The sequence below is a fragment of the Zootoca vivipara genome, chromosome 5, assembly GCF_965207765.1.
Source record: "Zootoca vivipara chromosome 5, rZooViv2.hap1.1, whole genome shotgun sequence".
Taxonomy (NCBI): domain Eukaryota; kingdom Metazoa; phylum Chordata; class Lepidosauria; order Squamata; family Lacertidae; genus Zootoca; species Zootoca vivipara.
In genome coordinates this window covers 49524051-49536548 of record NC_142588.1, presented here as the reverse complement: position 1 = coordinate 49536548, position 12498 = coordinate 49524051, and the positions used below count along the sequence as shown (strand labels likewise).

The window sequence follows — 12498 nt, the reverse complement described above, 5'->3', positions numbered from 1 at the left end:
TAGGAGAGCCACCACCTCCCCTTAATATCAAATGCAATAGATAAACTGGCCCTGATTCTAGATGCAGTTTCTAATCTAAACGGTCTCACTGCCATTATATAACAACAACCCTGCGTGGACTATTAGGTGTACCTGGCAGCATGAAGCCACATCAATCCCAATTCCCTGGCATTTCTATATGAATGATATGTGTGGTGGGAAAACATATTTATGTGTACACAATTCCAGCTCAAATATATATCTAAAACTATGTTTGGTGTGTGAAGCAACTCTTAGATGGGCTATCCTACTCTCCTTCATGGCTGAGCACTAGAATGGCTGGACATTATCTATACAGTATATATAAAAATGTAGAGAGTCCATGATTGTTAAGCCGCGGCATTCTCCCAAACCGCTTGCCCGATCAGGTTCAAACTTGGCCACAACGTCACATGGGCATACGTGGGTGTTTCCATGCACATAGATTGGCCACATGTCACACCTGTGCCAGGAAAACCAGGTAAAACCCACTGGTTTGGAGCACTAAACTCAGAGGGCCGGGGAAGCTGGGAAATTCAAGAGAGATTCTGCAACAGCGCCCTCTACCGACGCCTACACTGGTAACACACCTAGAAAACATTCACTCCCCACTGTATCTCGGCTCAACTATACAGACTAGGCCGTTTTCAAGACTAGGCTGAATGGAGGTGGGGGCTTGCCTGGGTGGGGGCGGGGGGAAGGGGACCGAATAGGTCATGGGTCAGGACAGGGTGGCCCCAATCACAGGGATGACCTGGGGGTGGGGGAAAGAGGGGGCAGGATAGGTAATGGGTCGGAACAGGGTGGGGGGACTCACAGGGATACGCCTGTTTAAACATAACATGTGTAAAACAGGGGGACTCTGAGGGTCAGGGGGATCTGAAGAGGTGCTCTGAGCCTCCATTTAACAGACTAAGGCACAGCAACGCGTGCCAGGGCCAGCTAGTGAACATTATAAATGTTGTTTTGACTGGTGTGTTTCACTTCCTTTCCCGGTCCTGCAAATAATGTGGACAGTATATTCATGGGATTATTACTCAATTTGACGGGAGCAGGCTCTCTACACATATTCAGAAGTATTTTGCTTTAATACTTCACATGTTCCCAAATTTAGACCTTGTTCAAATCAAGCTCTGAACAGAGCTAGTATTACAGAACAAACCACTAGTGAATTAATGTTCTGTTAAACACAAATGACATGGCTCCCCCTCCTTGCACTGCCCAGAGGGACAAGCTGACAAAGCAATTTAGTTGCGACGAAAAAGAGGACAGCTGTTTCTACGAGCTCACAGCCACTGCTGTGGCAGTACTTCTCATCCCTAGCTAGTTCTCCCACCTGTTCCTTTGGGTTTTCTTCCTGTTGGGCAGGAGGGGAGGGGAGGTTGCAGGCAGATCAATAATAATAAAACGTGATGTAAAATAATGATATTTCATTCAGCTGTGGGGTCCTTTGGTGGCATGCGAGCCTTGGTAAATGCCTGGTTATGCTGACTTCTGTTTTGGGGCCTAGATATCTTATCAGGAATCTTTCACCCAACATGGGGCTCAAACCCATGACTCTGAGATTAAGAGTCCCATGCTCTACCAGCTGAGCCCATCCCTCAAGGCATCTTCAGCCCTATAGAGTGACATAAGCATATGTGGCAGTGGCTTGAAGGCATGAAGTTATGTGGTTGAAAATCAAATTACCTATATTTTCATTATTTCATTCACCGCAGAAGTACCTATCCCAGCTTGCAGAAGAGAATCTGAAGATGAATGAGAAAGAAAGCAGTTTGCCACAAGATGATAATGGGATTGTCCCTCACTTTGAGGAGAAAATGCTATGAGGTGAACACTAATGGTTTTCTGCTGATCCTGCTTATGCACCTTTTGTTTGCACTGTTGAAAAGCAAGCATGATGAAAATCTTGTTCTATGCATCTACACCGACAGCACCATTTAAAAACAATGCTTGAAATACAGTGAAGCAAAGTGATGTATCTGATAGCAGTAAAGCTCCATTTTCTCGGCCGGTAATAGGCACAACAGCTGTCTTTAAACTGGAATTCTCAGGGATTCTCTCAGTGTTGGTTCAGGTAAATTGTTTAGTGAAAATATTCTGGGAGTGAGGAAGAAATAACCTGAAAAATCCTTGGTTTAAATACTTTTATTTACATCACCTAGTCCAGCAATGAACTAAGGGTCTTGTAAGTACATCTATAAGTTATTGCTGTGTTACTGCTGGTAACATTGGTTCAATCAGATAACAATATCCATGTCTTGTATGAAATACTCACAGTTCATATATTCAAAGGGCTTACAATCCACATAGGGGTGGGGTGGGGGGCAGAAGTAGTGAAGCCCTTTCCCCCTTCAGTGGCCTTGACACATTTCAGAAGACTAAATATGTTCCAAGTTTTGCCTCTGGTAGGATTGCTTATCTCTTATATTCTTTCCTTAAGGTTTTATTCTTCCTAATTTTAGAAATCAACTAGGCACTTCATTTTGTTTCACTCAGAGCCATCACCCAATTTAAGAAACCTTAGTCGACTGACAGTATAAGTGTATTAAGTCTGCATAAATTTGCACATGAATAAAAGAGGTCCAGAGGTAGGACTTCTTTCTTTGTCTCAGATGATGAACATACTTGTTGCACCATCTTAGAATGTGCAATGAGGGATGCAGGAGGGAGGTGATGGCACATGATGGTGGGGAGGTTTGGTCCCAGGGCATAGTTGAAAACGCAAGATGCAGCAGCCTTGCTGAAACTAAGCAGGTTGGGTGGAGTCTGTGCCTGCATGGGGAAATGATTGAGGAGCATCTGGTATGCTTTGAGCTGAATGATGGAAGAAAGGCAGATAGATATTTAAAGAAAAAATATCCTGCATTTACCCAGTTGATCAGACACACCATCTAAATTAATTAAAATGTTTTTAATGATTGATTAGCTAAAGCTCTGAGCAGACTTTGAATTTCACTTCCATTAATTTCTATGTTGATGATATAGGTGCCCAATATAGTATTATTATAGTTGTGTTTCAGCAATATGTGTGTTTATATCACCCAGAGTTCCACTAAAGTAAACTGCTTTACTTTTTTGTTGTTTCAGTAAGGCTTGGAGTGGTAAAATGCATAGATTCTGTAAAACTGTTAGTAGCATTAATCACAGGATGGTCTTTTTAAAAATGCACCAGGTACCATATGAGTTGCTGAGCCATATCTAAAATCAGAGCAAGCGTATTTGCTGCATTTCCTTTTTAAAAAAAATGTTTTTAAAGAAAATAGGAGAAATTATAGGAAAAATATAGGAGAATGTATCTTCCCATCATTGACTGCCTTTATAAAGTTTACCATATTATATTTTCTTGCTATTGGCACCTTTAAGAATTTCTTATCTATGAGTAAATTAAGACAAAAATCGCCCAGTTGCCAAGATCTCCCAATAAAAATCTTACATTTCCTGTTTCATAGTATAGTATTTTTTGTGTGTGTGCTAGGAAAGGGAACCAGCATCTTCAGTTAACTTTGTTATCTTGTTAGTGTGTGCTGTCACTAGGCTACATAGCTGCCGAGTTTTCCCTTTTCTCGCGAGGAAGCCTATTCAGCATAATGGAAAACCCCTGAAAAAAAGGGATAACTTGGCAGCTATGCTAGGCTAGGTTCCATTTCATTAAATGGCAGAAACATTCCATGTATTACCATCAGAGATGAGGTCAAACAGCACATTGCAGATTCATAAACTTTAGAGCCTGTTGTCTTTGTCCATGGAGTTTTCTTGGCAGGGATACTGGAGTGGCTTGCCAGTTCCTTCTCCAGGTGGATCACGTTTAGTCAAAACTCTCCACTATGACCTGTCCATCTTGGGTGGCCCTGCATCTTGGGTGGCCATCTTGGGTGGCCCTCCATCTTGGGTGGCCCTGCATGGCATAGCTCATAGCTTCTCTGAGTTATTCAAGCCCCTTCGCCACGACAAGGCATTGATCCATGTTCTCGAAGCTACGAACATGAGTTTGACCAAACTACGGGAGGCAGTGCAAGACAGGAGTGCCTGGCGTGCTATGGTCCATGGGGTCACAAAGAGTCGGACACGGCTAAACGACTAAACAACAAAACTTTAGAGCCTTTGAGGTCCTGACCTTCGGCTAGGCAATGTAAGTAAGAGGCAGGGGCAGACATGGCTTTCAAGCACACATCTAATCCCGCATATCAGGTGTACTGAACTTTGCATCCATCCTCTTTAAAACATTTTATTCCACCTTTCAGCATAAAAATTGCAAAGGTGGGTAAGAGAGTGTTAAGTCTCTTAAAATAGAAAAATGAAAACCAGCAATAAAAGAAATCTTTACGACTGGCTTTTAGAAACATGAATACTCTTGCACTGTTACAGGAAAGATAAAATTAATCTGTGGAGGGAACATGGAGATCTTTCTTTTGCCATCAGTGAAAATGCTGACATGAGCAGTTCCCAATGAAGGATGCATATCCTGCTGGGAGATACCACACATGGCATTGGAGGTGGGAGACTCTTCTCTTGCAACAATGGGCCACCTTGGCTTGGAATTTTTGCACCAAAAATCTGAAACTTAAGAAATGCTACTTTCATACCTGACTGAATTCTTCACAAATGTCATTTGTACACATTAAGTTGTATGTACAGTATAGCACAATGCAGACTATTTATTACTACTGTACTATGTAAAAAGCTTTCTTATTTATAAAGTGTTGCAAAGTATCTCAGATAATTTTTTAAAAAGTATTTAGAACTAGTAATCTTTTCTTATTTGTCTTTACTTACTACTGTAATGGGTGTTAAGTATCCCATGTATTATTATTATTTTTCATTCTAAAACCAAAGAATCTAAGAATTGCCCCCCCCCAAAAAAAACTTGACAACTATGCTACTGGCCTGCACACTAGTTTAGTATCAGGCTTTCAGGGTTTTTCTGTCTCTGTTAAGTCTGTGTTTGTTGGCATATACTTGAACTGGACCAGACGTTACTATTTATTGAGTTCACACAATCTTGTTTAATTATTGGCTTGTAAACATTTAGAATGTATTAGAATTTAAGTTATTTAGGAAGCATCACAAGTTTTAATTGCTCTGTGTACCTGATATTTCAAATTGTGTTTATTAAAATGTACAAATTATTGTAATAAAGAGAATTTTAATGGCTGTGCAAGAACTGATGATCTTTTCTTTCAATGGCACATACCTCTCTGTGTGGACGTAATGCCACTACTGTGGAGGTCAGGAGCAAGCTGCAAGATCACACCCTGTTCCCCCAGATCCTTTCCACGCAATGCAACCAAAATATTTAAGCTTAATTTGTTTAAGCTAACATGCAGGGTCCAAACTTCAGTGTTCTCACCCTGATTCTGCAGCTGAGATGGACAATTCCAGGACAGGCTCCTCTACTGCTCAAACATTTTGTTTGACTGCATCCAGGCCAAGGCATTCAGAAGGTCGTTCCAGAATAAAGCCTGACCCTAACGATAATCATGTTCATATCATAACTCTGGCACATCAGGGTATGGCTGAAGATTTAACTGTTCATGTGTCAGAAGAACTGTGTAAACAGGCCTTAAGCAGGCATTATGGGGTAGAGGATATAGATGAAAGCTTACTAAAACGCACTTCTTTTTACAGGAACCTCAGATAACTTTCCTGTGGTAGTGCTAAAGAAATAAGCCAGGTGAAATTCGTTATTGTCCCCATTTTTAAGTATTTTCTCCTTTTCCATTTTATTAAAATACATTGCTTTTCCTTTTTTAGATTTCATATGTATATTGTATTCCCCCTACTGGACAGTTAAATATTGCAGCAATGGCATGAGTCAGTACTGTAATTCAGCTTTTAATCTAACACTGTGTGTGAAGTAGTACATTTAAAATACCAGTGGCAAACTGCTCTACAATCCAATTATCTCTTGGATAAATAATTTGAATTTCATAATTCTACTTGATGCATATTTGTGAGTGAATGTCTATTAGCTACATTTCACTTGTTTTGAAACTGATACACAAATGTGGTGTTTAGAAGTTACGTATCAGATGTGATGCAGAGACTTTTATTTTAGGTTTTATGCAGTCTTGCATTTTAGGGTGTGTGTTGTTGTTTTTTGCATTGCAGTCTTGTGTGTATGTTTTTTTTTAAGACAGAAATTCCATTGCTGTGTAGGCTGGGAGCACTTCAGAAGCAGCACTGTGGAGGAATGCAAACCGTGTGTTCTACAGCAGCTTAAACCATAACAGCAAGATTTTTAAGTTTCTAAAAATCAGATTGCTCCCCACAGTTTCTTGGGAACAATTTCACTTCTGCATTTTAGAACCTTGAATGTTTTTGTTGAGGTTGCTGGGTGGAAGCCCTGTAAACTAAGTTTGCAAGGCAATTGGAAAGTGTGCAGATGCCATGCTTCCACATAGTTCGTCAATTAAAGACCGTTCTCATCCTCTGCTCCATCTGCTTTAGAATAAAGCCCAAATCCCTGCTTGCTGCACAGGGAACTGGTGAAGAAACTGGGCTGCAGGCCATAATTGTTCTACTTTAGTCTACATTGCATTACCCTTCCATTTATTAATTATCCTTGTGGGAATGAAGGCCAAAGTGACTTTTTGCCTGGTCATCTTAGTTTGTAGGGCAAATATTACACATCTGATTAAACTTGGCCAGTCAACTCTACTGCTTTCCCACTAAGCCACAGAGCTGACTTGCAGAAAGCAGAAGACACGCAATCAGTAAACCATATTGATCCGGATTCAGTAACGGATAAGGTGACCCAGACCCAATATCAGATCAACATTTGCCAATGGCATACGCCATTTCCTCTAACTCAGCTCAGCCAGGAATGAGACAGGTATGTATGAAACCTCCTACTACATTAAACAAGTTATACTAGCCTGTTTCCATGTACTGCAACCCATTAAGCAGGTACTAGTTAATTACCAAGTTCTTTCACCCGGTGTTAGGTGGGGCCTGTGATGCAAATGTCCCCTTTCCCTTGGCATAACATTTACCCTTCATCGTTCCAAAACTTGGGATATGTCGTATCTTGGATTATGAAATCTCTCCTTGAGGCCTTTTAGAACTTGTCTGAACATGTATTCTTCGTTCTCTGATCTTAAAAGAGAAGAAAGAAAAAGCAACTAATTCTGTTGTTGGATTTGGTAGGCTTGGCAAAGCAGCTTGGCTTACTTAAGCTTATCTTCAACAGATAGCAGCCACAGACGCTTACCTTGAACTAGAGGGGAGGGTGTTGCCTGAGTTGAAAGATCTGCATCTGTTGACGGGAAACCTGGCCTGGCTGCAAAAAATGAAGTCACACTAATGGAACTGATCACAGCTCTGAAAACAAAGTCATATGTCACATAGCTATGGCATGCTGGCAGATCCAAGTCATGTAACACTGCGTTGAGGTAAAAGTGGGAACTTGCCATTATTGCCCTCCAGTGTCCTCTTTCAAGGCAAGAAAAATAGGTGAATTAAGAATTGATGTCCTGTCCCCATTTCCACCCACTGTGGTATCACAGCCTGCTGCAAACAAAGCAGAGAGACTCTACAAGCACAGCGAGGAGTAACTGTGTGTTTCAAGAGAAAAGCCATGTTTGTGTTGGAGCATGAAATGAGTAGGCCACCATGCAGCCTGTAGTCACAGCTTTGAACTAAGTGGTGGAGCTGGACCAGGATCTCTTAATTTTGCCCAGTAATGGAGAAGGGCCTCCACCAAAGTAAGGCTAAAGAGGAAGTGGGAAAATGTTTTGGGTTGGAAGAGGGAGAGGGTGGGTGGTACATGCAGTAGAGCAGGCATAGGCAAACTCGGCCCTCCAGATGTTTTGGGACTACAATTCCCATCATCCCTGACCACTGGTCCTGTTAGCTACGGATGATGGAGAGTTGTAGTCCCAAAACATCTGGAGGACCATGTTTGCTTATGCCTGCAGTAGAACATACTTAGTGGTGGCATCTCATGTGCAAAACTCCCAGTACAGATCAGATTGTTCCCCATTTACATTCACATGCCAACTTGAAACATTTGTATTGGCCTTTGGAGCATGATGAGGGCAGCTCTATTGGCTTATACTACTGTGCAACTGACTGTGTTGGTTTGGAGTAAATGTATTTTATGCTGGTTAATTCATTTTAAATATTGTGTTTCTTAGGATTTTTGGTTGTATTTTATATTTGTTGTTAGCCACTCTGGGCTCTGCTTTGAGAAAGAACCAGTAAGCTAGTAGTAGTAGTAATATCTGTACATGATGTACAAATTTTCTGTAAATCATGGGTGGGGAACTTGTGGCTTTCCAGATGTTGGATTCCACCACCGATCATTCCTGATCATTGGCTGGTGCAGTCCAACACCATCAGGAGGACCAAGGGTTTTAAAGGGAAAGGTGGTTCTCAACAGCTCTTTGGCAACTTCTTTTTCCTGTACATTCATTGTTGCATTATTCATGAAAAATTTTCCAGGACAAAATCATAGCCTACTTCTAATAAAAGCTTTCTATCTGAGATGTGCTAGATGTCCTCATCAGGACTTTGGAGCTACCAAATACCCACAGGTGAACCCAGTTGTTAGAGGCATTGCAAGCATCATTAGTATAAGCCGCATGGCACTTTTATGTGGTGTATATAATTAGTATTGTTCTGCAGCAGCTGGAAGATGAGATATTAAGTGAGTGGCCTAAGGTTGCATGCCAAGTCAGTAGTTAGATGGAAGAGAATTGCCTAGACCTGCTCAGCCTAGACCTGTGCTTAGTAGCAAATGATATCATTTGTGGCATTTAGCACATGGCTCATTGTATCTGTGCATCCGGTTGAAGCAAATGATTGATAAACAAGTAAACTTATTACAATTAGAAGACCATTAACAGTGCAGTTGGCTAGCAATGCATGGCTTTATTACTATAAGCCATGTAGTATTAGTATAAGTATACCAGGCCTTTGTGTTGGAAGAAGCCGTGAGATTAGTTGCCCGCTCTTAACAGGGGGGGAGTTGAGGACAAGGATAATTGAACACTTGGAGATGGCTAGTAACAGGGTTAGTCCAAGAGCTTTCTTTGCCCTAGGTAAATTAAATGTTTGCTGTTCTTCTTTCCATTGTGATAATATCTAGGGAGCTCCTTAAAATATCATATCATGAAGAGTGATTGGGAAGAACTCTCTGACAGTAAACTGTACAACAGTGGAACTGACTACATTGAAAGGTGGTGGACTCTCCTTCATTGGAAATTTTTTAACAGAGGTTGGATGCCCATTTAGTTGTGATTTCTGCGTTGCTGGGGGTTGGACAAGATGACCCTTTGGATCCCATCCAACACTACAGTTCTATGTTGGGGGTGGGAATCATGTCATACATTTGCCTGTAGAAATACAAGAGCTTTCAGCTACTGGCTACTTAGATTTTTCTTAAAGATACTGTAACTCTTTTCTTCCTCTTGCTTCTGCCTAGAACTTGTTGACAATACAGTATTGAAACTGCTGATCACACTTTAGCACCACTTCCCAGTTAAAAAACAAACAAAGAAAGCTTATTACAGTTGGCAAAGGTGGCACTGGAATCAATCAGGTGATTTCACTTGGCTTGGATGTTTGATCATATGCATCTTCTGTTGATTACATTACATCTTTTCCAAACAGAGGGATCCGGATTTCCTTCTAAGAAACTTAACTCTTTAGTTGAGGCTGAAGAAATGGGGAAAGGCACAGCAGCAAACAAGGACTCTTCAGCAAGGGGACTGGGATAACAATCTTATCTTAAATCCTTATCTTAAATGTCAGCTGCACATCCTATCATCTCATAAGGCCCTTCTTGTGGCCAGACAAAAAGATAAGGTGATACGATTAAACTTATTGCAAAGCCTTCTTTTTGTGTCTTTTTGTGTTCTTGTGTGCTGCCAAACTCAAACACTGGTTTGGGTGTCATTAAAAAAACACAATTCAGCCACACAACTGTCCATCTCAGAAGATGGAAAGTTAGGTCATTTTGGCCACCATGAGCATCCACAACCTGCAGAAAAATGCTATGAACTTCAAAGCTTGCACACACTCCCAAAAGACCATTATTCTGCCTAGGACATGCAACATCAGATTTTCTTGAGTCAAAGAAAGAAAAACTTCATAATATAAAGCTCAAAGGCTTTATCATCAGTAGGCATGAAGCATTAGTCCTATCTTCAGCATTGTTAGCAGTTTTAGCTAACTAACTGAGAGCCCTTGAAGATCACATGCCTAGAAACTCTGGACAACTGAGGTTTCTCCACCCAAATCTACTGGGACTCTCTTACTGATAACTGAAATCCCCAGACTGATTGATGAATACTGGTTACTGTTTGCAAACCCATTGCTCTGCAATTAATTACTGAGGGAGAAAGTAAACGCCCAAATGACCATGCTCTGCACAGCTGCCAACTTTTGCATACACATTTTGCACACTTATCTCCAGAACGACTCAGTCATGATAAGAATGTTATAGATCCATAGGCACAGCACTCAATAAAAGGTTGCTGTGTGACTGCGATACTGTGTAATCAGAGATGCAACAGCACCTAAGACGGGATATAGCTCTGCTATAAGGCAGCTTCTAGGACACCAATTACAGTTCCAGTAGGCGGGGAACCTGTTAAGTGCCTAAAATGACTTGCAGTTAGGGTTGCCATATTTAAGCACCCCAAATCCAGACAGCAGTGCAACTACTGGCAACTACTACCATGCACTAGTGGCACATAATACACCCATGCAGTGCTTTTCTTCTAGAAAAAATGATGTTGGTACTCTCTGAAGTTGTTACAGTAAGTGTCACACATCTAACAAATGTTTTTCTTCCAGAAAAAGGTGCCAGTACTGCGCACCCTTGAGTACCCTCAGAAAAAAGCACTGCATCCCTGCATAATTTTATTTGTATGCCTCTTTTTCCATGTTCAAGGCAGCTTACGAGAAAGATAATTACAAACATAACAAAAATAGCCATAAGCAACAAATAAAAAGTTATACAACCAAATTGAAACAATTTCCACATAAATCATAATAAGATCTAAAATATACAAAAAAAATTAATATCAATAACAGCAACACACCCAACAAAACTTCCTAAACCATATCCCAGCCCTAGCATCTGTTCAGCAGTCTCAACTTTTGGAGTCCGTCAGTCAGGGCACCACCCTCCCAGACCAGGTAGGAAAAGCCTAGCAAGGCAGGGAGGAGGTCTTTCAGGACTCACAGCTGAGATGGTCTCCAGAGCTGGATCAGGGTATCAGTGTTTGAGTGTTGAGGTCCCAGCTTTGCCATTAGTTGGCCACGTAGCCTTAGGCAAGCTGTTTTCTCTCAGCCACTGGCCCCCATCTGCTCTATGGGGGAATAATAACCCTCACTGCACCTTGCAGGGTTGTTGTAAGGATTATAACTAGATAATGCATGAGGAGCACTCTGAATATTTGAAGGCACTATGCAAATGTTAAATACAGTATTATGATAACAACAAAATGGTGTCACACTCACTGTTAAGTGTTAAAGCTATTCCCTTGCCCCATTCCTGGTTTCTCATCCCTTCTCCACAGGCAGTTAAGCATTCCATGCCTTCTAAATATACTCAGTTTTTGGTCTCTCCTCTTTCAGGTTTTTCCCTCCCCTAAAGGATTGGGGGGGGCATTAATTTCTGTGAACCACTGGGTTATCCTGCGCATACCAGTGTCGCCTCCTCGTATCTGGGTGCTGATGTATTGGTTACTTATGCAACCACACTCTGGTATCTGAGATTTCTGTTAGTACTGTATGTAGTAATAGTAGCACAACAGCAGTAATAATAGCCTCCAATAGTTCAAACTTGTGGGTGTAGCTGGGAAACCAGACATGTGACTCCTTCATGCTGAAGCAAAGTCTGTTCAGCGTTGTTTGTTTCTCTCCGTGGAGAATTCATTCAGATGATGGTGCACTTTCTCTTGCGCTGCTCTTGGTAGGTGGAGTGCTTCCAGAGTGCATGTCTTGTTGCGGCAAGAATGGACAGAAAAACAAATGAGTTGTGATCTCAAAAGACTTGTCTGGCTCTGTTATCAACATATTGCAAAACACCCTGGGCCCCTCTTCCTTTTCTTATATTCAGCATATATTTTAAAGAGCATCACCTGGCTGAAAACGTGATATATATTATTCAGCTCTGTTTATATCACATCTGCGTTTTAATAATCATGTGGGACCACGATTCACAAATTCTGCTTTTCGTAGTGTAAATGCCACTACAGGCAGCTCACCAGCTACTTTGCCCCCCCCCCCGGCCCACAATGCCCAGAAACAGATACTTTTACAGGGTGGGACACTGGTTTTCTGAATTGCCACCCTGCAGAGTTTGCAAACTGTGGTCCACAGACACCAGTGAGCCATGAGCTTCAGTCAGGTGGTCTCTGGCATGTGTGCAAAGAACATCCATTGAGCTAAAAATCCATTAGTTGCATTTTTCATATACAGTAGATATTCCTATTGATTTTTAAATGTATTGAAATTTCACATGTA

At 41.4% G+C, this 12498-nt stretch overlaps 1 protein-coding gene across 4 annotated transcripts in view; it reads left to right on the top strand.

Annotated features, from left to right (window-relative positions):
- The window catches only part of RBM20 (RNA binding motif protein 20), a 33055-nt gene extending 27883 nt beyond the window's left edge, over positions 1–5172 (top strand). For all 4 annotated transcript variants that reach the window (XM_088670616.1, XM_088670617.1, XM_088670615.1 and 1 more), the window contains one exon: positions 1737–5172. In XM_088670616.1, the coding sequence (XP_088526742.1) occupies positions 1737–1847 (111 nt within the window). In that variant the 3' untranslated portion in view covers positions 1848–5172. The remainder of the gene's footprint in view (positions 1–1736) is intronic.
- Positions 5173–12498: the final 7326 nt, after the last annotated feature.